Below are 27,770 nucleotides of genomic sequence, written 5' to 3'. Positions count from 1 at the left end.
TGGAAAAAGGTTTGGGATGGCTGAAAGCTCTTGGTTTGGTTTCAGAGGGCGTTGTAAAACTGGACGTTTGTGATGTCACACATAGACGGGCTTCCTTATGACCACATTGCGTGTTACTGAAGCTGTCGAAACCGCTAAAATGCTGGAGGTGGGCTGTGGGTTGAATAAATTAAAACCGACTGTTTTCAAGGGAAGCACGAAATACAGCTGGGATAGGTGCAGACTCTGGAAGATCTAGAAAGCTTTCTGTGCCGTTATCGTGTGTAGCTGCTCTATACACAACTCAATACAAAGGGCTGAAAAATGAGTGCAATAGGCTGCACTGCGGTCTCCTAGCCTCACAGCTACGAGACCCGGGTTCAATTCCACCCTTGGCCATCTGTGTGGAGTTTGCATGTTCTCCCCGTCCGGGTACTCCGGTTTCCTCCCACATTCCAAAAACATGCTAGGTTAATTAGCCACTCCAAATTGTCCATAGGTATGAATGTGAGTGTGAATGGTTGTTTGTCTATATGTGCCCTGTGATTGGCTGGCCACCAGCTGGGATAGGCTCCAGCACCCCCGCGACCCTCGTGAGGATAAGCGGTAGAAAATGAATGAATGAGTATAATAGGTCCCCTTTAACACAAAGCAGCAAAGAAAGAGTATTACGTGTTAGAAGTGAAACTACAGAACTCGGAACCTTTCCTCTGGACACCTTTCTACACCAAAGACCACCTTTAACACCTCACACGCTATTCCTATTCCCAACTCCAGACTGCTCAACTTGATCATCTTTAAATATCCCAGTGCTAGCGGTACATCGCACTGATCAGTCTCGTGGATGACAACGTGCCCAAAGTTAGCTGGGAAGGGCTCCAGTTCCCAGGATAAGCGCGTGGAAAAGGACGGATAGTGGTGGGACAGTTGATGTCCTGTCCTTTGAATGTTGGAGATGTGGAGGGGCAGTCACTTGGATGTTGGGGCGGTCATTTCAAGGTTGGGGCAGGTGATACATGGACAAAATCACATCAGAGGAGCTCCCACTCGTCGTCCTCATCATCGCCAACATTTATCTCGGAAGGAGCAGGTCTACGCTGAGCTTGCGGTAGGAGCTTTGTCATGCGACGGGCCAGTCCGCCAACAGCAGTTACCGCCCATAAGTCATCATCTGGAGTGACTGCAGGGACAGGAAGGAGACGTCCGAGTTAAAGTCCCGGTGAGGCTCGGTACCGGTAAGAAGTACGTCTCACCAGTTAAGCAAGTAGCGTGTCCTGGGATCTTCTTCCAGTAGTCTCCAGCTGGGTTTTTATCGGAGACACTGTAGCGTCGAGCCATGTCTCCATTGGCACATCGAACCCAAACTGTCCGACAGCTGAGAAGCAGTTGACTGACCGTCAGACCTGAATGACAGATGGACAAAGAAGTCTAAGGACACGCAGACACGTATGGGTGAAGTGAGGACACTTGAAACGGACAGACCTTGCACCGGTTCCCAATCTGTCCCGACAGGCATTTCGTCACTGAGCCCGGTCCTGACGAAGACCCCACCTCTGTTGTCCAACGCCCACAGAAGACGATCATTTGGACTCGTCTGAATACTGATGAGCTGTACTCCGATTGGCTGCAAGAACACGATGTCGTCGTTAAATAGAAAAGTGCTTCCGGATACCTGGACGGGTGGCCCTAGATGTGTTCCCTGGACAGATGGTTCTAGACTAGTCTTTCGAGATACTTATAATACCTGGAGTGGTGGTTCTGGACTAGTGGTTTTATACATGTGTACCTGGACCGAGTGTTTCTGGACCGGACTGGTGTCTTTAGATGTGTTGAACAATCGGGTTACCTGAAAAGGTGGGTCTGGTTCTGGATTAGCGTTTCTAGACGCGTGTTACCTGGACAGGTGAGTCTTGACTAATGTTTCTAGATAAATGTTTCGTCAGTTCTAGGCTACTGTGTCCTGGCGTTTTTGGCCAGGTGGTTCTGGACTATTTCTAGATGTGTTACCTGTGCAGGTGGTTCAATGTGGATCCAAGCAGGTAGCATCATGTTGGGGTTCAGTGGTTGTGTTCCGACTCTGAAGTAGACCAGGCCTCGACTGTCCAGGGCCCAAACGTTCTGGCTTCCACAGCTCACACTGACCAAACGAACACTTCCTGTCTCATGGAAAAAGACATGGACATGAAGGATGTGGCTAGTGCATGCAGGACCACAAGACTGATTCCTCTGACCTGATACCACAACCCGCCACGTGTCACGAACAACAACCATCATGTTGTCAATGCAGAGGTGAAAAGTCTGACACCCACGCACACGCACAGGTCAGCGGAAGTATTTAGGACAAACAAAATCCTGCACGACTTTTAAATATCCAAACATTCCATGTGAACCAAGAAAGTGGAGAAGAGCGGAATGGGATCATGTCCGCTCCCGTCGTTTCCACAAAAAGATTCCAGGTCAGTCTGTTTTGAGGGGAAACAGATTCCGATTTCACTGCTACCCCACTGACCTTTGACTCCTCAACTCCCCACAAATCAGATGATGAAGCTCAAAACGTTCCCGTCCAAAAAGCAATCAGATAAGAAACGTACTGCAATTCCTGTTTTCCCCTAATAGACACTTTATGTTAGCACAGGGGTGCCTGTTACGTCCATCGCCATCAACCAGTCCAGGTTGTGTGGGTCGATTGCACCCACGTGATGGACGCTACTTTGTAAATGTCACATGACATCACTCAGCTGACTTTAATGCTTTCGAGGCAAAGTAAGCGCTGAACAGATGTCTCCAGCAACTAAGTCAACTAACGAAAATAAATTCTTTGAAACACATACCACTATAGAAGTACAGTGAAGAAAATAAGTATTTGAACACCCTGCTATTTTGCTATTTCTCCCACTTAGAAATCATGGAGGGGTCTGAACTTTTCATCGTAGGTGCATGTCCACTGTGAGAGAGATAAACTAAAAAGAAAAATCCAGAAATCACAATGCATGATTTTTTAACAATTTATTTGTGTGATACAGCTGCAAATAAGTATTTGAACACCTGTGTATCATCTAGAATTCTGACCCTGAAAGACCTGTTAGTCTGCCCATTAGAAGTCCACCTGCACTCCATGTATCATCCTGAATCAGATGCACCTGTTTGAGGTCGTTAGCTGCATAAAGACACCTGTCCACCCCATACAATCAGTAAGACTTTAACTTGTAACATGGCGAAGACCAAAGAGCTGTCCAAAGACACCAGAGACAAAATTGTACACCTCCACAAGGCTGGAAAGGGCTACGGAGCAATTACCAAGCAGCTTGGTGAAAAAAGGTCCACTGTTGGAGCTATCATTAGAAAATGGAAGAAGCTAAACATGACGGTCAATCTCAATCGGAGTGGAGCCCCATGCAAGATATCACCTCGTGGGGTCTCAATGATTCTAAGAAAGGTGAGGAATCAGCCCAGAACTACACGACAGGACTTGGTCAATGACCTGAAAAGAGCTGGGACCACCGTTTCCAAGGTTACTGTAGGTAATACACTAAGACGTCATGATGTGAAATCATGCATGGCACGAAAGGTTCCCCTGCTTAAACCAGCACATGTCAAGGCCCGTCTTAAGTTTGCATATGACCATTTGGATGATACAGAGGAGTCATGGGAGAAAGTTTTATGGTCAGATGAGACCAAAATAGAACTTTTTGGTCATAATTCCAATAAGCGTGTTTGGAGGAAGAAGAATGAAGAGTACAATCCGAAGAACACCATCCCTACTGTGAAGCATGGGGGTGGTAGCATCATGCTTTGGGGGTGTTTTTCTGCACATGGGACAGGACGAGTGCACTGCATTAAAGAGAGGATGACTGGGGCCGTGTATTGTGAGATTTTGGGGAACAACCTCCTTCCCTCTGTCAGAGCATTGAAGATGGGTCGTGGCTGGGTCTTCCAACACGACAACGACCCGAAGCACACAGCCAGGAAAACCAAGGAGTGGCTCCGTAAGAAGCATATCAAGGTTCTAGCATGGCCCAGCCAGTCTCCAGACCTGAACCCAATCGAAAATCTTTGGAGGGAGCTCAAACTCCGTGTTTCTCAGCGACAGCCCAGAAACCTGACTGATCTAGAGAAGATCTGTGTGGAGGAGTGGGCCAAGATCCCTCCTGCAGTGTGTGCAAACCTGGTGAAAAACTACAGGAAACGTTTGACCTCTGTAATAGCAAACAAAGGCTACTGTACCAAATATTAACATTCATTTTCTCAGGTGTTCAAATACTTATTAGCAGCTGTATCACACAAATAAATTGTTAAAAAATCATGCATTGTGATTTCTGGATTTTTCTTTTTAGTTTATCTCTCTCACAGTGGACATGCACCTACGATGAAAATTTCAGACCCCTCCATGATTTCTAAGTGGGAGAAATAGCAAAATAGCAGGGTGTTCAAATACTTATTTTCTTCACTGTATGTGTTTCGGTGTGGACATTGAAAACAAAACTACATTTCTGGGGATCAAAATAGACAAAAATATGAGCTGGAAACCTCATATTACAAATATACAACATAAGGTGGCCAGAAATATTTCAGTATTGAACAAAGCAAAATTTGTTCTCAATCAGAAATCACTCCACACTCTTTATTGCTCTCTGCTTCTACCATATCTTACTTATTGTGTGGAAATATGGGCTAATAACTATAAAAGCAATCTTCACTCGCTAAATGTACTGCAAAAAAAAGGCCAGTAAGGATAATTCATAATGCGGCCTACAGAGAACATACTAACTCCTTATTTCTAAAATCACTAATACTTCAACTTGCTGATATAGTTCATCTTCAAACAGCTAAAATAATGCATAAGGCTAAAAATAAGCAATTAGCTAAAAATGTCATCCAATACTTCTCTACAAGAGAGGAGAAATATGATCTCAGGGAAGAAGTACATTTGAAACACTTCTATGCTAGGACTACGTTATGCTAGCCATAGCATTTCAGTATGTGGAATCAAACTATGGAATGGATTGAGTAAGGAAATCAAACAATGCACAACGATGAGCCAATTCAAGAAACAATACAAGCAGTTGATGTTTGCTAAATACAAGGATGAAGAGTCTTGAACCAGTCATGATGTGCTATATATATCACTATATTGACACGCACTATGGTACCCATTATGGCATTGGATGCTCATATCACCGAGTACTTCGGTACGAGGTACATTATAAAAAAAAAACTTAAACTGTATTATGGAAAGCAGGAAGTGAACAAATGTAACAGTTAGTGATTGTAAAAGTACCAGATGGAGGGGTAGGATTTAATAAGCTTTGCTTCTTCCTACTCCTTTTGGACATGTGGAACTGGGAACTGATTATGGGATGCACTCAATTGGAATCTGATGCATGTTCAAATGAAATAAAACCATTAGCATGACCATAATAAACCTATAACCCCCTATAATAAATGCTATGTAGCTATTTTGACTGACATACTACTCAGGTTATGTACAGAACTATTCAGGAATTATGGGCGGCAGTGGTTTTGGGGGGTGGAGCAGGTCGTCCAGAAACCAAAGGCCAGAGTTGGCGAAAAGACTTTGTTGGTTGTAATTTTTTATATCATGTGATTTTATAAGTTATAGTGTAGCAACTATTACATATTCTCTTCAGTTTACTTCCTGCTACCAATGTAAAAGAAACTGCTGATGTCGGGGTTGAAGTTCAAAACCGAACGGGAGCTGAAAGTGGATCGTGGCCGTGCGTCAGCGCTCCCAGCTGTGCAGTCACAAGGTGGAATAAACAAGTTTGACTTGTGCCTTGAAGGACACGTTGAGAGTATGACTGACAGCAGCAAGTCATGCGCTCCCTGATAGTGAGAAGGACCACAACTAAAAACAGATCTGCCCTTCTAGTCTGGAAACGTCTCTGTGGAGCGACATAACACCGCTTATGCAACAGGCAGCTGTCAGTGGTACACAACTGAACAGGTATGTGGGCGTGTGCGATGTTTGGAAACATGTTGACAAAAAAAATGTCAACATGATTTATTTTCAAAATAGCAATGTTTTCTTTTTTTAAATACAGTCATTTAACATTCAGTGTTCACAGCCTCTACAAGTTTAATTATTTTGTTCATTCATTCATTCATTCATTCATTTTCTACAGTTTATCCTCACGAGGGTCGCGGCGGTGCTGGAGCCTATCCCAGCTGTCCTCGGGTGAGAGGCGGGGTACACCCTGGACTGGTGGCCAGCCAATCACAGGGCACATATAGACAAACAACCATTCACACTCACATTCATACCTATGGAGTCACCAATTAACCTAGCATGTTTTTGGAAACCGGAGTCCCCGGAGAAAAGCCACGCATGCACGGGGAGAACATGCAAACTCCACACAGAGATGGCCGAGGGTGGAATTGAACTCGGGTCTCCTAGCTGTGAGGCATGGGAATGGACTGAACATCAGAATGGTACAATAGAGCCCACACATGTTGTTTGTCGCTCGTTAGCTTCCTATATGTGTGTATGTGTTCTGGAGCTAATCTAGTATTATAATATATAGTATTATAGTACATTTACCCTATTATTGTACCCTTATATATCATGTTGATAAGAGTGGTTAGCACGCAGACCTAACAGCTAAGAGACCCGAGTTCAATTCCACCCTCGGCCATCTCTGTGTGGGTTTTCTCCGGGTACTCCGGTTTCCTCCCACATTCCAAAAACATGCTAGGTTAATTAGCCACTCCAAATTGTCCATAGGTATGAATGTGAGTGTGAATGGTTGTTTGTCTATATGTGCCCTGTGATTGGCTGGCCACCAGTCCGGGGTGTACTCCGCCTCTTGCCCGAGGACACCTGGGATAGGCTCCAGCACCAGGATAAGTGGCAGAAAATGAATGAATATATGATGCATATAATAATGTGATCAAATATTACAACAGTTGCTTTTATGGCAAATGTTGATCCAAAATTGTCTTGTTTTTTCTGCATGTGGGTTTGTAAAAAGAAACATTGAAATTGAAGGTGAATGGTTTGTAACGTAAATACTGTCTGTTCCAAAGGCAGCACATGAGTTCAATCAATGACTCAGCAATAATTAAGCATCACACAGTTAAAAAAAAAAACCCACCCAGCTGACTGAGGTCCAGCGACGTCCAGCTGAGGCCAGTGGGACAGGATGGAGACAGAGTGCGAATACTGACCCGGCCATGGGAGTCCAGTCCCCACAGAGCGTCACGGCAAGCCGACAGGTGAACCAGCTCCACCTGGGCAGCCATGAGAAGGTGAAGGTCAACGTGACAACATCAGAGACGATCCACTGGTGACTGACCTCAGGTGGCAGCGGCACCGATGATGGCCGGAGCTCCCCGTCCTGGTCCCACACACAGAAGAGATCCTTTCTGCTCTGAGCCAACCACAGGAAGGCACCTGAAACGAACTGCTATCAATGTGTGTGCGTGTGTTTGTGTTTGTATGTCAAGGTGTGTTACCATCTTTGTCAGGCACTACTGAAGACGTGATGAAGGTCCACCTGGTGGCCGACATTGTTCCTCTTGGAACAAGGTTCTGCCAAAAGGTTCCTGTAAAAAAAAAATGGGATGTGTTGTATACTTTTACAGCAAGTATATATACACTGTAGTATATATTGATATACTGTCTAAATGCCATATCTGTATATGACTGACCCACAAGGCTGCCACGGGCCAAGTGGAGCTGATTCCGTCCTGACGCCACCCAAACGCCGCCAGCGTTGGCGCTGACAAGGGTGGGCTGGCGCTGTGAGTACTGAGACAAGAACGCTACCACCCGTTCCACCGGTGCCTTGGTTACCGTGGCAACACTATGTGTGGCGTTCAACAGGGTCTGGAATAGACTGCCTTGATCGAAGACCACGTAGTCGGAAATACTGACCTGAGAGACACATCACGACACCATATGGACCTCTCTTACGCACGTACGCACACACACACACTGTACCTGCCACCAATGGTCATCTTCTCCCTGAGGTGAGGATGAAGAGATGCCGGTTCGAAACCAGAGGCTGCCGCTGACATCGAGTGCCCAGGCGATGCCTCTGTCTCCCAAAGCTACGCACATCAACTCCACACCCTGAGCCTCACTGATCACATGACAGGACATTAGATGAGTACTAGTGAGCTATCACTACAATACAACTACAGTAGTATCAAGATATCACTAATAAATAGTTAATAAAGTAGAATTACGGTAGCACTACAATAATATTACAATATCACTAAGGTGATACAAGAATAGTAATTATGAAGTAGTATTGAGGTAACACACAGTAGGCGTACCTGACAGTGTCGTACTTCCAGGTGTCTCCCAGACTACAGAAGGCATCAAGTCCTTCTCTGTAGAATAAAGCGTTGTGTTCACTCAGCGCCCAGACCACGCCCCCTCTGACGCACACCTGACTGAAGACACACGGCGTGTCCACCTTGACTGAGCGAGCGCATGGACGCTCCAGACTCAGACCTGAAAGAGCCAAGTCCTGTTGCCGTCTCTTCAAGTGAGCACATTGTGCCAAGACGCAGGGTGTTACCCGTCTGCAGGTACAGGTCTCCGTTGGTCCTGATGATCCAGGCCGAGTCGTCACCGAGCGCCACGAAGGCGGTTTGCTCCACTGCCTTATACCAGTGACGTTTCCCTCTTCCTGACACTTTGGCACAAGCAAACGCCGTCATGCTCTTCTGCTCCACCTTCCACAGCAGGTGACCTGGGACACGCGCCCACGGTTAGCATCCCACGGCGAACACTAAATCCAGCATGTGTTGCTAGATGAGCTCACCTGAGGGCGAGAGCGCCACCTGGTGGATGTTGTCTTCAAAGCGCTGCCAATTGAGACCGCTTTCAGGCAGAAGACTGCAGAACAATCCACCTTTAAAGTCCAAACACCACACGTACCTGCAACACACAAACATCACGGCTTGACTTCATTACCTCAAGTCTCACACACACACACACACACACACCTGTCAGTGACATGAAGACTCAGTATTCCACATCCGGGTCCAGAGTATCCCATCCAGCTTTCGGCCAACTGATAAGACAAGAAAAGAAGAATAATATTCATTTTCTACCGCTTATCCTCATGAGGGTCGCAGGGGTGCTGGAGCCTATCCCAGCGGTCTTCTTGGGGCGAGAGGCAGGGTACACCCTGGACTGGTGGCCAGCCAATCCCAGGGCACATATAGACAAACAACCATTCACACTCACATTCATACCTATGGACAATTTGGAGTGGCTAATTAACCTAGCATGTTTTTGGAATGTGGGAGGAAACCGGAGTACCCGGAGAAAACCCAGGCATGCACGGGGAGAACATGCAAACTCCACACAGAGATGGCCGAGGGTGGGATTGAACTCCTGTCTCCTAGCTGTGAGGTCTGCGCGCTAACCACTCGACCGCCGTGCAGCCCTAGAATAATACTGCTAAATAATATTAATAATAATATAGATCCTAGAGAGGTCTCACATGGTCAGGTTTGAGTCCATGTCTGTCTTCAACCTCCTGGTGCAACTGTCCGTCAGTCTCCTGGCTTTGGCAGCTGCTGTGTTCTGCTGCACTGTCAGCAGGGGGCAGGCTGTGGCAATAGATGTCATTTTCCTCCTCACTTGATACACTTTGCTTCCTATTAGGGAGTCCGGTAGAATCGAACATCTGGTCCTTCACACCAGCAGGTGACACAGAGCCCCCCTCCTCCTCCTCCTCCTGCAGATGACAGATGAGGAGAGACACTGCACTCTTAATCACATTTCGATCCCTCTGTGGTCCTCGTTGACACCATATTGTGGAGGATCTCGAATAAGGATGCAGACCGTCCTGCCATTCTAACAGTGTAGTGGTTCACATGACTTTGTGCCTGTGTGAAATGCGAGAACATCCTGGGTCCATGACTATGAGGAAGTATGATCACCAACACACCCGTGGTTTGATCAGAAAGTGGTCCTCTTGCTCCTCCATTGGCTGTGCATCATCCTGCACTGTGTTGTTCTTGTAGGAGAAGGGGCCTTCCAGCAGCAGATCCACATTTGGGGTGAGGGGGACAACCGGGCTTTGCGGGTCCTGAGGGATCGTGCGGCTTGAGAGGAGGTGGCAGCTGATGAAGGGGATAAGGGTAAGACAGTGATGTCAAGAAGAGGAGACCAGTGTTCTACTACAAACCTGGATTGGGTGGAAGACGAACCCCTGTCCTCCCAATCCATCCCATTTCTGTCCATCGCCGTTTCCAGTTGCTGGTTTGGAACTTCCAGCCCCAGGAGGGACACACGTTCGCTCCGTCCATCATTGCAGCTGCCATCTTGGACTACAAGCATGGAGTCCGAGCAACGGCTCTCAGACAGACGATTCCCACTGTTGCTTTCTGCCAAAGGAAACAAAGAGTCAGTGTCTGTCCATCTCACAGTACGGCTGTCCGCCCGCTCCTCGCCTTGTTGGCCTCTCTTCTTCTTTTTCACTTTCACGGCTTTCACCACCAGTTCCTGTTGCATGTCTTCCTGCCCCATGGGCGTACCGGAACGGTCAAAGGAGGTGTTCCCATGGAGACTGTCCCAGGAAGCCACAGAGCTGCTGCGGCTACGAGAGCAGTTGGTGAGGACCGCGGCGTCCTGACAGAATACACATTTATTTAGGTAAAAAAACACTCAAGTATCACATGACCTGCAGCTTGCATTTGGAACATACAAACACAAAAATAGTCATAGTGACTTGATGTAGAATTGGATTGATCAATAATAATCGTATGCTAGCCTCTGCATGGTTAACATCAGGGGAAATTGGACATCAATTAGCCAAAAGGCTATTTTTCATTTGGTATAATTCCTACAAAGTTAGAGTTCGCATCACCTCATCCTTCTCCTGTGCTTCCTCTGCTTCCTCCTCTTCTTCCCTTGCCTCCTCGCCGCACCTTGCCTGCAGACCCCCTCCTTCCACAATGATGGCCATGGTTCTGATTGGCTGAGCCATCTCCACGCATCCAGTGCTTGGGAGGATGTTGGGAGGTGTCAAAGGGGAAGACAGACGCATGGGGAAGTCTGACACTGAAGGAGAGATAAACAACAATAGAGGTCGCACCAGGGGCCGCAGTGTTTGTTTTCTGCTTGAACCCCGGCTGTCGCACTCACGGGCACTGATGGCCCCCTCCGGACTGTCGGAGAGTCTGATCAAATCTCTGTCTCCTTTCAAGATGAAGATCTCGTTGTCACAGCACGACAAAGACACAATGTCTCCGCTGCTCTCCAGTGCTCCCACCAGCACCTGAACAAACCACGAGCCATCAAGAGTCAGCCATCTTTAAAAGAGCTTACAACCACGTTTATGACGCAGGTTTTTGCTCCATTCATTCATTCATTTTCTAACACTTTTCCTCACAAGGGTCGCGGGGGTGCTGGAGCCTATCCCAGCTGTCTTCTTCGGGTGAGAGGCGGGGTACACCCTGGACTGGTGGCCAGCCAATCACAGGGCACATATAGACAAAACAACCATTCACACTCACTGTTCACTGTTTTTGGAATGTGGGAGGAAACCGGAGTACCCGGAGAAAACCCACGCATGCACACATGCAAACTCCACACAGAGATAGCCAAGGGTGGAATTGAACCCGGGTCTCCTAGCTGTGGTCTGCGCGCTAACCACTTCAACGCAGTGCAGCCCTATTATGTAACATTAAATACACAAAATCTGGATGTTTTTCTTTTTTAAGTAGTGGTTTGGGCCCCTTTTGGTGATTGTATCGGATGAAATGTACAATGAAAACAATGAAGATTGAACAAGGACTGTCAGTAGCTCAGTGTCTCAGGACCTGGCTTTGAACCAACTGGGTCAGCGGTGAAACCTGTACCTCATTAATGCAGTCTAGGACATAGACACTGTATTCGTTCCAGCTGAGGATCCAGCCATCTTTGAGGAAACAGCTGAGCAGACCCAGCTGTCGGTCTGCCGGACGGTACGCCCCGATTGGACCAGGGTGAGGGAATATCTCAAAATGAGGAATCTGCCAACAAGAAAATGCAAGTAAGGGTGAAAAGAAGGTGTTTTTTGGATCCCAGCTTATCAGTACAAGTAGAATACCTGAGCACTGAAGAGAGGTTTCAGCAGTCTGGTGTCCACCACATGACCTCCGACATCAGACCTCCAGAGTCTTAGACCAGGACGAGCAGCAAACACCTGCAGGTCGCTCTGTTTGCAAAGAGCTGGCAGGAAGCATGCCCCAAACCTGCCACTGCTGTAAAACATACATATACGTATGAATCCGGTGCATTCTTGTTTTCCTCGTCGATTTCCCACACAATAAACATCAAAAGTGTGCCAAGTGTCAAGGAGACGCTAGAGCTTGAAAAAAGCCTCTTCTGTGGCTAAAATTCCTGTTTGGGAACACTTGGCCTTCCCAATGAAATTTGTACTGTAAACAGACAAAGACAAGTGGACAAAATGAAAGTACAGATGGGGAACGGCACTACAAGCTTGCACTAACACAATTATTAATATTGTTGATGTACAATTGTTAATATCCCCTGTACTATATTGTGGGACAGTCCTTGATAGTCATTTGAATTTCTCTGTCCTGTCGGTTTGAACTTCTAAAGTCTGACAGAGCTCCTCTGGCCAAAGATCCCTTTAAAAAATGTTACATACCAAAAGTCATTGATGATTTTTTCACAATAATCACATATGACAAGAACTGCTCTACCATCCTCTGCTTTTATTGTGTCAATTCTATATGTTTATTATATATGTTTTAATGCACAATGATTGTCTCCTGTGCTGGTGAGCCCAAAATGTTTTTCTTCCTCATTGGACAATAAAGATGAATTCTATTTTACTCTGTTCGCCATTAAATGTGCGTTTACCTCTTCCTGGGTTTGGTGCCGAGCTGCTGGACTTCCTGTTTCTGTGTGCAGTACAGTAGAGATCTCTGCTGCGTGGAGACAAGCAGCACCTGGTGACTGTAGTCCAACTGGACCACACCACACAACTCCTCCAACAGCAGTACAGGCGTGCACGTGCCCTGAACACGCGTGCACGTGCAAACAGTCAGGCGGGCGCGGTGCCACTTCATGTTAACATTGAGGTTACCTGCAAAGTTGTAGCGTCACCTGATCCAGGTCCAGAGCGGAGAAAACCACGCGTCCTTTGTCATCTCCAGAGAAGAGCTTCATGCCATTAGCGCTCCACGCCAAAGAAGTCACCGTTCCTTTGTGGAGGCCCACCACATCAAAACGCCTCAGCTGCAGACACGCAGGCATCACGGTTTGACAGCTTCACCTTCCCACCTCCTTTTCAAAATGTCCTCACCTGTTTGTTGCGACCCGGAAGCGGGGACACCAACTGGAAGACGGCGACACGCCCGGATGCAGTTCCCACTGCGACCAGATCATCAAAACAGCTCAGCAGCTTCACGGCTGTGATGGCGTCGCACTTTCCCTGAGAATACACACACGATAAAAAGACTGGACTGACAGCAGAGTGCCGGAAAAGAAGCATGTTGAACCTCCAGGCTGTATTTGTTCATGTGTGCCAGGCGGCGGCAGTAGAGGTACAACATGCCGATGCTGCTGCCCACTGCCACAAAGTCACTGCTGCTGTCCACCGCCGTCAGGTAGACCACCACCGAGCGGAATCCCCTCTGAACCTGCAGGACACCCAGACCCATCAGCATCATCAAGTCAGAGTTTCACTCACGTTTCATTGAGGTCAAACACGGCTTGGCGCACCCTCTGCCGGTCAAGCTATCTATCAACCACGACAACAATGTGACATCAGCATAATTCACACTGAATAACATGATTACTAACAAATCATTTATGGTATAGGATTTCAAAAATAACTTCAATTTATATGTATTTTTTTTTACACATATAGTACAGCTATGTGGTTTGTAACACCCAAATCCTAACTTTCGGAAAAATTCATCAAAAGATGATTGCAAGGATGATTGTCAGACCAAGCTCCAAACCTGGGGAGACAGAACCTTCTCCATCGCTGCCCCCACCCTTTGGAACCCTCTGCCCCATTCACTCCGTGCTTGCCCCGACCTTCCCACCTTCAAAAAACAACTAAAAACCCACCTATTTAGATCCGTTTTTAATGTCTAACCTTTTATAACCGACTGCTGTGTGAATGTATGAATGGTGTATTTGAATGCATATTTTACTCAACTCTAATTTTCTTCACTGTAAAGCGTCTTTGAGTAATTTGAAAAGCACTATACACATAAAAAGTATTATTATTCTTAAATAATGGAAGCGGGCAGTTACAACAGAGTCATGATAACAAGAGAAAAGGCCTCCCGGTGGGAATGGTCAGGGTCATACTTTGGCTGGGATGGCGTGCAGCAGATGGTGGAGTGGGCAGAACTCCCTCAGGACAGATGGCTGGCTCGCCATGTTTCTGCAGAGGTGGAAAAAGGGTTAGATTCCTTACAGATCCGGTCAATATATAGAAGATATTAAAAACGAGGCAACAGTAAGGCCTTGCACTTAAGAATGGAATAGTGGTGGTCCGAGTCACGCTGCCAACAAATAAAAATTGCAGTTAATTGTTGGAGGAATGCTAGTCTGCTTCCTGATGACTTTGAGCAAGGCACTGAACCCCCGTAGTCAATTTGTCTGCTATCACAACATAAACAGCACAGCGATTACACTGCAGCGAACACCGTGTTTTCCAACAGCTCCACGATAACACACAACAAACGACGCATTGTAGCACTGTCGTGTTTTTAGCTAGCGACGCTAGCACGAAGCTAAAGTAGCTAGCATTATGATTAGCATTACTTGGCAGGACGAAATGAGCAAAAGGTCCAATAGCGTCAAACACTCACTGGGATGTTGTTTAATGAAGATGCTCAGATGTTCATCCAGATGTTATTCATTCCCGCAGCTGGCTAGTAAACATCCGCGACATCGCCCTGTCAGTCCAGCAGACGTCATCATGTTGTCGTCATCAAGTACGCATGCGGAAGCACCGCCCCTTGGGTCAACTACGTCATCTTTCTGCGTATTCGTTTTCTCTTTTTTATTTATGGTGCTGGGAGTTAAAACATCCTAACCAACACTTCGCATTGCGCATCCGTCTAGTAGTTTTCAGGAAATTGACTTTAAACCAAGAATGGGATAACGTCGAACGATATTAATCAAAGCAAGTGGAAACGAATGGAAAATCAGGAAAGTGGATTTCTACTTTCTTTCTTAAAATACTGATTTGTCGGGCTGTATTACGACCTAGTAAATACATTCAAACGTGTCACGATTATACGTAGTGTATGTGCACTCGGATGTGGGTATTGACATCTCCAATACCCAAATAACATAATCACAATCACAACTGTGTATTTTTGTAAATAAACAACATTAACAGTTACACGCATATGTATCGGGAGAAGCGATATGGCATTTAATGTTACGGCCGCAATCCGAAATTAAACCAGACGAAGAAGAAGAATATGTGACCGTCTGGGAAAAACAGACGACGTGTTTCCGTGTGAAATAGGAGTTCGGTCCAGCGATCCATTTCGGGGAACTGGCCTCCCATGTGAGCTGGGTGAAGGCTAAGCTAGGCTAGTAGAAAACTCCTCCAAGGTTCCGTCATCTTGTCCCGCTATCTCCTTTTGTGTTCATGTTGTTCTTCACCACAGTGGACATTTTTACTCACCAGCACGCAAGCATTCTTCACGAGCGACGATCTATTTGGTGAAGTTGATTTCTAATTGCATTTGATTCGAACTACATACTGGATCCCTATTAGCCGCTGAGCTAGTAGCCGCGCAGTCAAAATGGCGGACAACGAGGATGATAGTGGTTCGAGCAGAACAATAACACCCGCTGAGCCGCCAAGCTCCTCGGCTCAGGCCCACGCCGCGGACTCCACGCAGCCCGAGGACGCCGCGTTGCCAGGCCCGGTCGCCCACAGCGCCGAGGAGGCCGACGGTACGGAAGGCGTGACGGACGAGCAGCGCGGGAACAGTTTGCATGCGGAATCCGTTGATCAGAGCGGTCAGCCCGGACATGAGGAGCAGGCAATGCCCGCCGCCGCTGGGGAGAGCTCTCAGCTAGTGGACTTCTTACAAACTTGCCCCGAGGAGCAAAGCATCGTGGTGGGCGCGGACTTGACCAGCTTGGGCCCGGACATGAGCAACACCACCATCATATACGTACAACCGGACGGCAGCCTGGTGGAGGGCTCCGGCTTGACACCGGAGGAGCAACAGTCTCTCCTGGAACAGCTCACCAAGCAGCAGGTGGTCCAGGTGTCGGACTCGGAGGCTGCCCAGCTGCTCCAGCAGAGCCAGGCCATCAAAGCCACCACAGTCCAGAATACGGCTCTAAACCCGACCCAGCTGCAGCAAGTCATCAGCCAGGTGACCAAGTCCCAGCACCAAGTCCAGGCCCTGCAGCAGACGGTGAAGCAGGTGGTCCAGGTACAGACCACTTCCCAGAGCAGCAACATCTCGCAGCAGTTGAAGAGCAGCAGCGCCATCCAGGTGGGCCAGAAGAAGGTACGCTGGACATTAAAGTCCAAATTGTTGCATTGCGTCGACAAGGAAGACTACAAGGCATTAAAATATAAATATAAATGTAATTCTCACTTAAATGTATTGATATTTGAGGCGTGTGGGGGGGTGACATTGTTTTTTCACACTGATTTTCCTTTTCGGTCCACAGTCAGAACCAGTCAGGATCCAGATCCAGGCTCTTCCTAAACAGGAAGTGAAGCCCCGGTCGGTTCCCCAGCACACCAATCAGACTGTCAGTCAGCCACAGGTGACTCTGTCGGCCAATGGCAGCGCACAGATCATTCACATCCAGCCTGTGGTGGGTCAGCAGGGCCAACAGTTATTCCTGCAGCAGAATTTGGGAGACCCCCCCATCCAACTGCTCCTTCAAAGCCCCTCCCCCGTGGTGGGATCGCTGCTCCCGTTGGTCCACAAGCTACCAGCTCAGACGTCCTCCGGTGTCGTCTCTCCTGCGGCGCACAAACACGTGTCCTCCTCCGTGCCTGTCACCTCCGCTGCCAAGACTCCGCCCACCCCCGCTGCTAAATTTGCAAGCGTGTCGCTGATAAAGACCCCCACAAACGGCGCCGTGACGACCTCCGCTAAAAGTCCAGTCAAAGTATCCGCGGCAGCCAAGACCTGCGAACCAGGTGCTTCTCCAACCTCCGCAGCAGGCCTCGCTCCACTGACCCCGCCCTCCACAGCAGGCCGAGCTCTGCTGGCCCCGCCTCCTGCAACAAAGGATGCAGAGAAAGAAAAGAAGAAGGTGAAGAAGAGAGAGAAGAAAGCTGTTAAAGTCCAGACCCGGTCCGGGCGGGTCTCCAGACCTCCCAAGTACAAAGCGAAAGACTACAAGTTCATCAAGACAGAGGACTTGGCCGAAAGCCACCAGTCCGACTCCGACGACTACTCTGACATGAGTATGGAAGAGGAGGAGCGGGAGGTTGGCAGGAAGGATGACTCCGCCCTCGACGACTCCATGTCACTCACCTACAGCCACAAATCCCGATCCCACCGCTGCCAGACCTGCGACAAGGCCTACATCGGCCCGGGTGGCCTGAACCGCCATTACAAACTCAACCCGAGCCACGGGGAGCCAGAACCGTCCTGCGACACGCCACACGCCGCCAGCGACGAAAGCCAATCACAAGAGGCCACCTGCGTCGCCGCCAAAGAGGAGCTAAATGACGACAAAGCTGTTGCCGAGGCAACCAGCACAGTAGGAACCGTTGATTTGGAACGAGCTCATTGTTAGCCCCGCATGCTAATTAGGTGAGTGTCCCCCCCCAGGAGTCGGGCCTCGGAGCTGCCGGAGGATTCCAAGGCCTCCACCACCGGGGTCCGGGCAGGCCCCGAGGGCGAGGACGGGGCAGGGGTCGGGGGCGATCGCTGGGGTCGTCCCTCAAGGTAAACTTATTGATTTTTAATGTGAACGTAGAAGAACGTCCACAAAGAAAATAAACAATAACGCCGACTTCCTCGTGTAAGTTTCCTCAGGTGTCAGGTGGCCTCATCCGGAGGGGAGGGCGCCGCGGACGGCCTCCCAAGCTGGGCATCGCCGTGGCAACTGCAGAGCAGCAGGTGGAAAGGAGAAGAGAACGCTTACAGGAGGTGTGAAGTGACTGTCCAGTGGTTTACTTAGTGGACGAGTTCCGTGACCGGTGTGTGCGTTGCAGCTTGTGGACCAGTGCGAGGATGAGGAGCTGATGGACATCGTTCTTCCTCGTTTGACCAAAGTCTTAAGTGTGTGGGAGATGCTGCTGGCCAAGGCACGTGCACGTGCACGCACGCACACACGGTGTACATGGCACTAGCATGTTTGGAGTCTTACAAAAGGTTGGAAACTTTTTTCCAGGTGGAGCGTGCCGGTCCACCTCGTAGTCATTTTCCGGATATTTACAAGGAATTTGAGTCCCTGCAGACTCATGTGAGACAAGCTGCCCAGGATTACATCATGGCCCCTCTGGGCGGAGCTTCACCCCTCGAGATCAGGAACATTGAGGTGAGAGGTCATGTGAGGTCTTCCAGAGTTCCAAGTGTGCTGACTTTGGCGTTTTTAGGTGGCCAGGTGTCTGGGCATCTTGGATGAGGTGAACCGGATGAAGGTGCTCCCCGGAGCCTCTCCCGCTTCCAGTCTAAGTACTAAAAACAGCCGATACATGGAGGTAATTCCACGTTTTTGGAGTACGGATCCAGGTCCTGAATGACGCCCGACATGAGAAACTGAAAACCTTGTTTCCGCAGAACTCCAAGATGCTGCCCCCATCCAAGCGCTTCAAGATGGAGAACAGTGTTCCTCTCCACCAGAACGGCATCGAGAGAACCGGTACATCCTCTCATGCTAGCAGAACCCGGAGTATTTGTACTGGTTAGCGTCCAATCACCTTCTACCACATTTCCAGTTGTGAACCCTGCGAGCGGCGAAAATCCAACATCTAGCGTGGTCTCTCCGCCGCCACCCATTCCAAGTGAAGCCAAAGTGTGCAGCTCCACTGCCACGGACTTATCCCGGTGAGTTGAGCCCCTGATTGGCTAATTGGTCCCGGCAGGTTTCTGACTGGTGGTTTGTGGTCTTTCAGCTCCACGGGGCCCACAGAGTCCCCTTCCCCCGTCACACCCATGGAGGTGACCGCAGGTAACCACCAGAAGGAGGAGGTCCCTCTAACAGAAGCTCAAAACCAGAGCCAACAGGTGAACAGTCAGGACACATCCCCCCCAGCATCCGCCCAGACACCCGAGTCCTGCCCAGTCCAGGATGTGGCACCTGTGTGCCAGACTGCCTTGGAACTTGTAGAGTCTTGTCAAACTAAAGAACTTGAAGAGGGCCAGGAAATCTACATCCAGACGGAGGGGATGACGGTCCAGCTCGCGGAACCCGGAGAAGAGCGCATCGTCATCGTCAACGGGCCGGACGGGACCACAATGCACATCCAGACCCCGGAAGGGGTCCCCTTGGAGGCAGTGCAGGCCCTGCTCGGCATTGAGGCCTCTGATGGATCCAAACCAACCTGAGCCGTGACAGTCAAGTCGTGACAGACTGGATACTGCAGCTTTGACTTCTTGATGAATACTCATTTTACTTTATTTATTTCTTAGCCTGTCACATGACACAAGTCCAAGTCTTGATGTTTACATGAACCTGGTCCATAAACCATGAAAGTTCTGGATTGGTTCATTCATTCACCACATCACGACTTTTTAAGAAACAGGAGTGTGGATGTCATTTTTTTTTGTTTTCATATTTGGACACGTGACAGATGATGTTTATATGTAGATACTTATGAAAAACAAAGTTGCACTATTTTATTACTTTTTATAACATGACCATTTTCCAAGTGTACTCATTAGAAACAAATAGTCCATCTCCCTTCCACATGATGCCGTTTCCTCATTTCCAATAAAAACCGTCAGAGCAACATGAGAACTTTGCTTTTCTCAGTTTGTCCAAGAAGACAACATCAAAGAGGGCGGTGGCCCGTCTCCAGCAACATGGCCTCCAGCGCCAATCTGACCTGTGCGGTCATGAATGGCTGGTGCAGCCAACATGACAGGTACACCATGCTCAGGTCCGAGGTCGGGCTGTGAGCCAACTCCTGCAGGATGGTCCGCTTCAGACGCAGCTCCCGGGTGAAGGCGTCCGATAGGATGCTGCACGGCACGTCTGGAACAGCAAGTGTACACGCTCGTGTGTTTGGAACAAAGAACGAGTACCGAGAACCAGATTTGGCCGCCGAAGACCGGGTCGCCCAGGCACCCGCCCTTGACCGCCACCCAACACACAATGCACCGAACCCTTATGCTTGCCCCCGATCTCTCAATTTACCGCTCGATCTAGAGTAGAGCCGCTTCTCCTCCACATCGAGAGGAGTCAGTTGAGGTGGCTCGGGCATCTAGTCCGGATGCCTCCCGGACGCCTCCGTGGTGAGGTGTTCTGGGCATGCCCAGCCAGGAAAAGGCCCCGGGCCAGACCTAGGACACGCTGGAGGCATTATGTCTCACAGCTGGCCTGGGAACGCCTTGGTGTGCTCCCGGTGGAGCTGGAGGAAGTGGCCGGGGACCAGGAAGTCTGGACTGCCCCCGCGACCCGGACCCGGATAAGCAGAGAAAAATGGATGGATGGATGGATGAACATGTACCGAGTAGTATTGCCTGTGTGATTGGGCGCTCTACTGATTCTGCCTTATGCAGACGTATGTCAATTCGCCTGTCAATCTCACGTTCCATCCTTCCCTCACTCGTGAATAAGACATCCCTGACATGAAGATGGCGCTCCATCCTTCTCCAGACGAGAACCATGGACTCGGACTTGGTGCCGAGTCTCATAATGAAGTAACTGCTAGGCCCGAGACCAGCGGCATCTTTTTCAATGAGGTTCACATACTGAAAATCTAACCCAACTCATTTTTCTAAAATTGCAATTTTATTCTTTGTGTTTATCATAATATTTAATTTTTTTATTGCATATTTTAGTCTTTAATATTTAAACTTTATGCTATTTTTGCCTCCTGATACTAAGATACTTTTACTAACAGAAGCAAAGACTCACCAAACTGTTTGGTGCTCCAGCTGTGGAACAGGGGAACCTTCCTGCCTTCACGTCCAAATTGAAAATCCTCCAGCTCCAGAAGACCTCGCTGTGACGCCATCAGACGCCGCATCTTGGCCACGATGGCCTCCTGAGAAGATCAGACACAACTCAAAACATCCGCGTGTTACCTTGTTGCCATTTGCACTACCATTTTGTGGACGATGTCTTCCAGTTTGCAGCATTCCTGCTGCAGCGACGAACGTTCCCGCGTCTGCACGCTGCGTGGAGAAAAGAGGCGGAGGCGAGAGGTGAGGTCCCAGCACTGACTTGGCGGCCATGTTGTGAGATGCTCACTTGCTCAGCCTCATGTTGGCAATGTTCCCCACAGTGGTGAAACCTTCGTCGTTAAGTTTCTCCCAGCGGAGCATCAAGTTGTGCCAGTCGGCAGCATTGTCTTTGATCTTGCGTGCACTTCCTGTTAGAGCTGGACACTTCCTGTGTGCTAATGTCACGTTTGCCACATCACCTGATAATAGTAAAGTCATTGGCCCATTTTGGTGTCATGATGCTTATATATTCAATTAAATAACAAGGCTCAGTCATAAGAAAGGACACAAAAATATGACGTCAGTTAGTGATTGGGGTTGCCTTTTCCCCCAAAATAAATAGGGACACCCTGTAGGAGTGGGAATAAATACAGATGCCAGAAAAGTCGAACGGCAATGTGTTTGATAGCTAGCATCTATTGGCGAAGCCTGTGCTAAACTGTTGTCGATTGAATCCACTTATATTTGATAGACTATTTTTGATTCACACGGTAATATAAAAATACAAAACAAAGTGCGTCACTTAACAGCAAAACCGCCAAATACGGGACTCCTTGTTCTGTTTTAAAATACAGGACGACTTGGTTTTACCAGGGACTTTACAAGGCAACTCTATCACATCGATACAGGGAAATAAAAAACACAAATCATTTTGCGCTCAGATTCAAGCCCTAACAAATGTATGAAGTTATTAGCACAACAATATATTCATCGTATATACAGTATAAGAACATATTTGTACCTTCCATGAGACAGACGCACGTTGACTTCCTACTTCCTTGTTTTCTTCTTCGTTCGTGTCAATGGGCCTGTCGTCGCCCCCTGGTGGTGGGAAAGCAAATTGACAACGTTTGAAAGTTTGTACTTCCAATTAGTAAACGTTTCAGAACTTTGTACCACTCGAAATCGAAACAGTTTTCTAAACGTCGTACAGGATTTGTGACACCTGTCATGCACACCATTACTATTTTGAAATCAGTTTCATAGCCCCCCCCCCTTCAATATAAAACTAGTCCATTCTCCCTGAAGGCAGCAGACATAAGATGTTATGTAGTCCTCTATGGGAGTGTTGTCCTAACCATGATACCTGCTGGCCTAAAGTAGTCTTAGTCTTAGTACAACTAGAAAACCACACCAAGAATCCATAGTTTAGATATAATAATGATTATGATATAATTGATGACTGTCCACTGGACAGAATGGTTCCAGAGCTTTAGCAGCGGTTTTGCAGTATAGATTGTGTGTACTTGTGTACATTTAATGGTGGCCTAAAACTATTGAGTATCTCTACTAAATCTGTCCAAAAGTGGGAAAGTTATATCCCGGTTCTTGTTTCTTATTTGGATTTTATTTTAATGTCTACTACATTCATTCATATCCTGTGCATCTCCAGGGGCCTAAGCCCCCCATCCTCAGAACATAGTGACACCCCTGTGGTACACTACAAGTTTTAAGGAATTCTAGCACATTTCTGTTTGCTTTGAAAACTTGGATGAGAGGTGTGCATCATACTATTAGACTAGTACTACTTATGTTAAGTTGGTTCAAGTATCTTGGTCACATGACTATGGAGCTATTGAACAAAATCCTTGATTTATTAAAAATACAAAATTGTATAAAACTTAATTTGAAACACGTGTGTGCATGATACTAAGTCAGTGCTTCACAAATAGCGGGTGGGCCGCACGAGAGGCTTTCATTTCAATGCAGAAAGTTAAGAAAATGAATAAATATCAATGTTCAGGGGGTGAAAAATTGTTCTGTCACTTAGGTGATGCATGCAAGTCATACAATTGTGAATATTTGTGTAAATCTTTGAATTGTGACTAGTAAATATGCTCAGTGGTGGCTATTATATATAGTATTATATCAGTAAATCTTTGAATTGTCGATATTTATTGCCTATATTTTAATATATATAGTGACGATACAGGAAATATTTTGGTCCAAGCAATCAGACAGTAATGAAAAAGCAGCACTTTTATTGAAGGCATATTTACAAATTAAACAAGGATATATATATATAAAAAAGAAACATGTCTGTTGTGCAGTCTTCTCATCCCACCATACTTTGCGTGTTGTGGACGGGGCTTGTGACAGGTGTCACTCAGACGCTTCATCTTTTACTTTTTTCTTCTTTTTCTTCTTCTTGGCACTTTCAGGCTGCATGACAAACATCTTAACACCACATTTCCTTCATTCGCATCTTCGCAATTTCAAGCAACCCACCTCCACGTCGGGCTCTGCCCCGGCATCCTCGGACTGCACCTCCTCCACTTTGACCCGTTTTTTCTTCTTCTTCTCTTTGGGCGTATGCTCAGCAGGTGAAGGTGCGGCTTCGGTTTCACTGTCCACCTCCTGTATCTTCCTCTGCACAAAGAAGGGAAGTTGTCGGAAGGAGCCTTCACGCGTGCATTGGCAACACAACGTGACTTACCTTGGCAGTGGGTGTGGCACACGATGAGGCCTCCTTGGAGACGCTGCGGCGACAGATTGAAAACGTAAACACTTTGGTTCCAGGCGAGAGGATGTGATGACTGTGTTCAGGCCAGCTGACGCTTAGCAAGCAGCAAAGTCAAGAAGCTTGGACTGAAAGTTCCTCTAGCAGACCGACTCCCTCCGAGAGCACGGCAGCTCAAAGCGGGATAACCGTCTGCATCACCTAGAACCCAACCCCCGCCCCCCGCGTCCTACCTGTAGTCCACGTAGTCACTCTTCCAGGCATCTGGAGTGCTGCCGTTTGGTTTGCCGTGTTTGTCGAGGAGTCCCTTCTTGATCATCATCTTTTTCTGACTCGCCTTAAAGATACAAACACGATACTTCTTTTTTTTCACTTCTACACAACAACACAGGTCCCAAATGGAATACTTGTGTCAGTACCCTTTAGTAAGTATACTATGGAATTGGCTTTTGACAGGACCACAATAGACATTCTCCATTTATAATTCTGAACTGCAACATGGCAATGATGCAAACTATTGGGGGGGGGGGGGGGTAAACTTCCCTCACTGCACTCTATTTTTAGTGCAGCATCCTGGTACTGACCGGGCACTAACTGCATTTAAACATAAACAAACATGTAATTAGTGTGCACTTTGGCAACTAAGACTAACTGTGAGTACACAAGTTGACCAATTGAGACTCCATTGGACTTTACGGTACCTTTGGACCCAGACCCCATTTCCGGGGGTATGTGTCTCGCTCCATGATGACCCTCTTGATCTTGGCGACCACGCCGTGATCACACGTTGAAATGACGGCGGTCGTCATGAGAGCGACGGCTGAAACAAAGACATCTGTGAGCACGCTTAAAGCGACAGGTAGTGGAAATAAGGGGGGGTGGGTCTTGGGGCCATCAGACAAGGGTGATAGATAGCATGTCGTCAAAGCCCGAGAGCTCCTGCAGCTACACGTGTCATCATGTGGCCCCCCCACCCCCGTACACACCCACACACCTGTACAGATGGCTTCGCCCTTTGTCGTTATGACAACAATGTCCTGGTTGACTTCGATGCCATCCTCGTAGCGGAGGAGGCCTGGTAACATAATCTTGGCGCCGTAGCAGATGGCGTTGACCTGAAGATATTAAAAAAAAAAGGACATCAGGGTTGAGCGCCGTGGAGGGAGGTGACGACCTCATAGAAAGGACGGAGGACTCACGGCGCTGTCCTTCATCACCAAGCGCTTGTGTGAGATGAGCAGCTTCTCCAGAGGAAAGACGACCCGCCGGAGGTACGACTCATCTTTGTTGTGGTCAAACTGCCACTGGGCGTCCAACACGTCGTGCATGGTCACCAAGTTGTCCTGCATGCAAATCAAGACAGGGCTACAATCCATCTGTGGCGGTACGCCGCTAACCACGTCTCACGCGGTCAAGTCGATAACATGCCAGCTACAAATTTGGAGAAGTACGTGGGAAGTGGTGGTGTCAAAGATCCGTACAAGCACACATTTTCGCCGAATCTATTTGTGGTGGTCCAAATTCATTTGTGGCGGGCCACCACGAGTGCAGTAAATGTCGGCGCTGAGACTTTGGAATGAAACAAAGATCTCAGCTGCACTTTCTCTCTCCCAAAGTTTAATTAGCAGTCCAACACCAGCAGTCGGCCTGAACTCAACACTTTGGTGGGGGGGTACGAAAGAGGAGACAGGAAGTGACAAACCTTCTCGCCCAGAACTCCAGAACGGACTCTCCTGAGCTCCTGCATCTGACCGCCGACCCCAAGTAGAAGACCCAGGTGGACACACAGAGTCCTGATGTAGGTTCCTGCCTCGCAGCTGACCCAGAAGATACCTGGAAGACACCCACACACACGTGACCTCTGACCTCCTCCGCAAGCCAATATGGTCGTCTTACCCAGCCTCCTCTCTGGGTCGTATTCCAATAGTTTGCTTTCATATATGGTACGAACTCTCAGCTGGCGCTTGACGGCTGCTATTAGCGGCGGTCGCTGGAACAGAGCGCCCGTCAGCGTCTCCATGGCCTGCAAAGACGTCAGAAGGCCTCTGAGCATCAAAGCTCCAACTTCCACCAACTCAACGACTTACCCTCGCCACCGTGTGCTCGCTCTCGACGGCGTTGTGCAGCCGAACGATTCCCACGTACTCCTTCCCTGCGGCACAGCAGAGGAGTGAAGCGGGGGGGTCTGCTGAGCTTTTATTGTGACGGGTCAGCCAGACCGGATCCACCAGAATCGGCCTTTAGCTCCCCCTCAGAGAATACCGAGACCACAAACCTGCACTCTGCTGGGATTTGACCAATCGCGTGGCTCGGTCCACACACACGATCAGACAGCCGGTGACCTTGGGGTCTAGCGTGCCGCTGTGGCCGGTCTTCTCCACGCGCAAGATCCTGCGGATCCATGCCACCACCTCGTGGGAGGACGGATTGGCAGGCTTGTCCAGGTTGATGAAGCCTGACCTTGAAGGAGAAGCCAAGGTCAGCTTTCTATTAACGGGAATACGGCACTCCTCGGTCTCACCTGATGTAATCCTGGATGGTCCTCTTGAGGGGGTTACTGCCACTGGGAATTGGCGTGTAATGCGACGTGCGGACATTCAGTTTGTCAAAGTTCTGCGGGAGGAAAAGACATTTTTACTTCCTGTCGTCGCTCTATGCCGCCGCCGACACCGTCAACTTGTGTGATCAGAACGTTCCGATCGTCTCTGCAGCTGCCAGCGGAGCCCTCAACTCATACAATTCAAGCGTTGTTCAGCAGAACGCCAAAAAACGCGTTGAGGTGCAGAGACTCCGTCCTTAGAACAAGGACGAAGACCGGGCTCCACCGGGCGGCGCTCAGCGAATGGATAAACAAATTCATCATGTCACACAAACGCACCGGCACATTTGGCATAGACTCACTTTCAGGAGGAGCGGCCATTGAGACGTGTCCAAGGAAGGGACCTTGGTTTCTGGTTGGATGAAGAAGTCGCCACTCTGTTGAATTTCCTGTCAACAGAGTTTATTTGTTCATATGAAATAATGTAATGTAATAATGTAATTAACTCTGTACAAGATTGACACTCACCCCAACATCATTATCATTTACTTTCTTTGCCTTCTTCTTCTTCTTCGACACTGTAAAACACACGTCCCGACATTAGCCGTGTCACGTGACACCCACATACCACAGAAATACATACCAAAATCGACGTAGACGGGAGTTTCACTAAACTATTAAATACAAATTTGATTAAATGCGACATTTTTTAAACCAAGTTGATGTTGAAATCTTTGGTTGCACAAAGATAAGTTTCACCGACTTACGGAGAATCGATGAGCCCACGTGGTGTCTGCAGCAACACGTGCAGGTTAGCTGCTACAAGCTAACTGAACATTAACAGGCCAGCAGAGCTCCGAGTTGGCGGCGTAAATTTTGGTAAATATGTTCTTCGGTCGGGATGGACCGACAAGAACAAGATGGAAGATAAGAGGTAGAGCAAAAGAATAAGACACAACAGCCGAAGAAACTTTGAACGCGTGGCGCACACCGATTCATTTCATTGCTCAGTTAGTCATCAATGGTGGTCAACTTTACAGACCGATAACGGCTTTCTCTGCTTCATTCGGTTTCAGAATTTTCGATTTAAGAACTCTAACTATAATTACGCATTTAATGGTTAACATAACCAACGTCGTAATTTAACGTCTTACCAAATGCCTTAGTTCAAAGCCAACTTTACTACACATGCTGCCGTACTGTTAAAGAGGACAATCCTCCACATTTTAAAGTATAAGTAGGCTGAAGAGAACATGAAGAACACTCACCCTCTGCGTCCGCCATCTTAGTTCAAGTGATGCAGCTTCACGTTGTTCCGCCTCTTCCCCGCGTTCTTCTTCTTCTTCTACGGCATCTTCGGGGTTGTTCGCTGCCCTCGTGTGGACATATTGCGCTACTGCACACACATCCTACTAGCTCTACACTCGTTCTCACGTATGAACA

At 48.1% G+C, this 27,770-nt stretch overlaps 4 protein-coding genes and 2 non-coding genes across 9 annotated transcripts; 1 reads left to right on the top strand and 5 right to left on the bottom strand.

Moving 5' to 3' along the window:
- Positions 1-134: 134 nt before the first annotated feature.
- Positions 135-16,158, bottom strand: tecpr2 (tectonin beta-propeller repeat containing 2). 3 transcript variants are annotated; one of them, XM_078796102.1, is made up of 27 exons: positions 14,803-15,008; positions 14,297-14,372; positions 13,474-13,614; positions 13,278-13,406; positions 13,079-13,210; positions 12,833-12,990; positions 12,054-12,207; positions 11,824-11,976; positions 11,108-11,240; positions 10,830-11,023; positions 10,414-10,591; positions 10,149-10,347; positions 9,909-10,083; positions 9,459-9,695; positions 8,956-9,023; positions 8,772-8,887; positions 8,526-8,699; positions 8,278-8,458; positions 7,940-8,081; positions 7,648-7,873; positions 7,453-7,542; positions 7,293-7,390; positions 7,092-7,227; positions 1,987-2,135; positions 1,462-1,603; positions 1,233-1,382; positions 135-1,159 (listed from the first exon to the last, which is right to left on the bottom strand). In XM_078796102.1, exons 2-27 carry the CDS (start codon positions 14,366-14,368, stop codon positions 1,011-1,013), a joined length of 3,876 nt encoding a protein of 1,291 aa, XP_078652228.1. In that variant the 5' UTR covers positions 14,369-14,372; positions 14,803-15,008; the 3' UTR covers positions 135-1,010. The 3 variants fall into 3 exon arrangements, 2 of the variants coding, with proteins under 2 accessions (XP_078652228.1, XP_078652229.1); XM_078796103.1 differs by having other exon boundaries at positions 9,459-9,692; XR_013629750.1 differs by lacking the exons at positions 135-1,159; positions 1,233-1,382; positions 1,462-1,603 and having other exon boundaries at positions 2,124-2,135; positions 7,293-7,400; positions 14,803-16,158.
- On the top strand, positions 14,999-19,889 carry znf839 (zinc finger protein 839). 2 transcript variants are annotated; one of them, XM_058090595.2, is made up of 10 exons: positions 14,999-16,461; positions 16,643-17,692; positions 17,764-17,880; positions 17,962-18,084; positions 18,150-18,242; positions 18,329-18,475; positions 18,534-18,638; positions 18,718-18,799; positions 18,876-18,984; positions 19,053-19,889. In XM_058090595.2, exons 1-10 carry the CDS (start codon positions 15,754-15,756, stop codon positions 19,483-19,485), a joined length of 2,967 nt encoding a protein of 988 aa, XP_057946578.2. In that variant the 5' UTR covers positions 14,999-15,753; the 3' UTR covers positions 19,486-19,889. The 2 variants fall into 2 exon arrangements, with proteins under 2 accessions (XP_057946578.2, XP_057946577.2); XM_058090594.2 differs by having other exon boundaries at positions 14,999-16,476.
- cinp (cyclin dependent kinase 2 interacting protein) lies at positions 19,502-22,124 on the bottom strand. The gene is made up of 5 exons (XM_058091379.2): positions 22,070-22,124; positions 21,356-21,527; positions 21,210-21,279; positions 21,020-21,149; positions 19,502-20,134 (listed from the first exon to the last, which is right to left on the bottom strand). Exons 1-5 carry the CDS (start codon positions 22,074-22,076, stop codon positions 19,932-19,934), a joined length of 582 nt encoding a protein of 193 aa, XP_057947362.2. The 5' UTR covers positions 22,077-22,124; the 3' UTR covers positions 19,502-19,931.
- A 1,164-nt stretch (positions 22,125-23,288) lies between these two features.
- dkc1 (dyskeratosis congenita 1, dyskerin) lies at positions 23,289-27,707 on the bottom strand. The gene is made up of 15 exons (XM_058091342.2): positions 27,596-27,707; positions 26,856-26,905; positions 26,690-26,776; positions 26,310-26,401; positions 26,064-26,248; positions 25,876-25,940; positions 25,685-25,811; positions 25,491-25,621; positions 24,988-25,131; positions 24,783-24,903; positions 24,490-24,608; positions 24,022-24,125; positions 23,765-23,807; positions 23,557-23,697; positions 23,289-23,490 (listed from the first exon to the last, which is right to left on the bottom strand). Exons 1-15 carry the CDS (start codon positions 27,609-27,611, stop codon positions 23,431-23,433), a joined length of 1,485 nt encoding a protein of 494 aa, XP_057947325.2. The 5' UTR covers positions 27,612-27,707; the 3' UTR covers positions 23,289-23,430.
- On the bottom strand, positions 24,678-24,754 carry LOC131142580 (small nucleolar RNA SNORD83). The gene has a single exon (XR_009132652.1). It is a non-coding gene; the product is annotated as a small nucleolar RNA SNORD83 (small nucleolar RNA).
- Positions 26,470-26,656, bottom strand: LOC131142587 (small nucleolar RNA SNORD17). Its single transcript, XR_009132659.2, has one exon. It is a non-coding gene; the product is annotated as a small nucleolar RNA SNORD17 (small nucleolar RNA).
- Positions 27,708-27,770: the final 63 nt, after the last annotated feature.

The sequence above is a fragment of the Doryrhamphus excisus genome, linkage group LG14 (genome assembly GCF_037039965.1).
Source record: "Doryrhamphus excisus strain RoL-2023G ecotype Guam linkage group LG14, RoL_Dexc_Guam_v1.1, whole genome shotgun sequence".
Lineage (NCBI taxonomy): Eukaryota > Metazoa > Chordata > Actinopteri > Syngnathiformes > Syngnathidae > Doryrhamphus > Doryrhamphus excisus.
Note: the sequence above shows the minus strand (reverse complement) of the source record. Positions and strands in the feature narration are given on the sequence as shown.

Bases quoted from the DNA above. Each gene is read 5' to 3' on its own strand.
- tecpr2 (XM_078796102.1), bottom strand. From the start codon at position 14,368: ATGGCGAGCCAGCCATCTGTCCTGAGGGAGTTCTGCCCACTCCACCAT. The intron at 12,991-13,078 runs GTGACGCTACAA...ACGCGTGTTCAG, and splicing joins CCGCTCTGGACCTGGATCAG to GGCACGTGCACGCCTGTACT. The intron at 11,241-11,823 runs GTACAGGTTTCA...TGGTTTGTTCAG, and splicing joins TCCTAGACTGCATTAATGAG to GTGCTGGTGGGAGCACTGGA.
- cinp (XM_058091379.2), bottom strand. The intron at 21,150-21,209 runs GTAGTGCAAATG...TGATCTTCTCAG, and splicing joins AAGACATCGTCCACAAAATG to GAGGCCATCGTGGCCAAGAT. The intron at 20,135-21,019 runs GTGAGTCTTTGC...TTGCTGTTCCAG, and splicing joins CTGGAGCACCAAACAGTTTG to ACGTGCCGTGCAGCATCCTA.
- znf839 (XM_058090594.2), top strand. From the start codon at position 15,754: ATGGCGGACAACGAGGATGATAGTGGTTCGAGCAGAACAATAACACCC. The intron at 16,477-16,642 runs GTACGCTGGACA...TTCGGTCCACAG, and splicing joins TCCAGGTGGGCCAGAAGAAG to TCAGAACCAGTCAGGATCCA. The intron at 18,985-19,052 runs GTGAGTTGAGCC...GTGGTCTTTCAG, and splicing joins ACTGCCACGGACTTATCCCG to CTCCACGGGGCCCACAGAGT.
- dkc1 (XM_058091342.2), bottom strand. The intron at 25,132-25,490 runs GTTTGTCACTTC...ATTTGCATGCAG, and splicing joins CTGGAGTTCTGGGCGAGAAG to GACAACTTGGTGACCATGCA. The intron at 23,808-24,021 runs GTAGGACGCGGG...CTGTCGCCGCAG, and splicing joins AGTGACTACGTGGACTACAG to CGTCTCCAAGGAGGCCTCAT.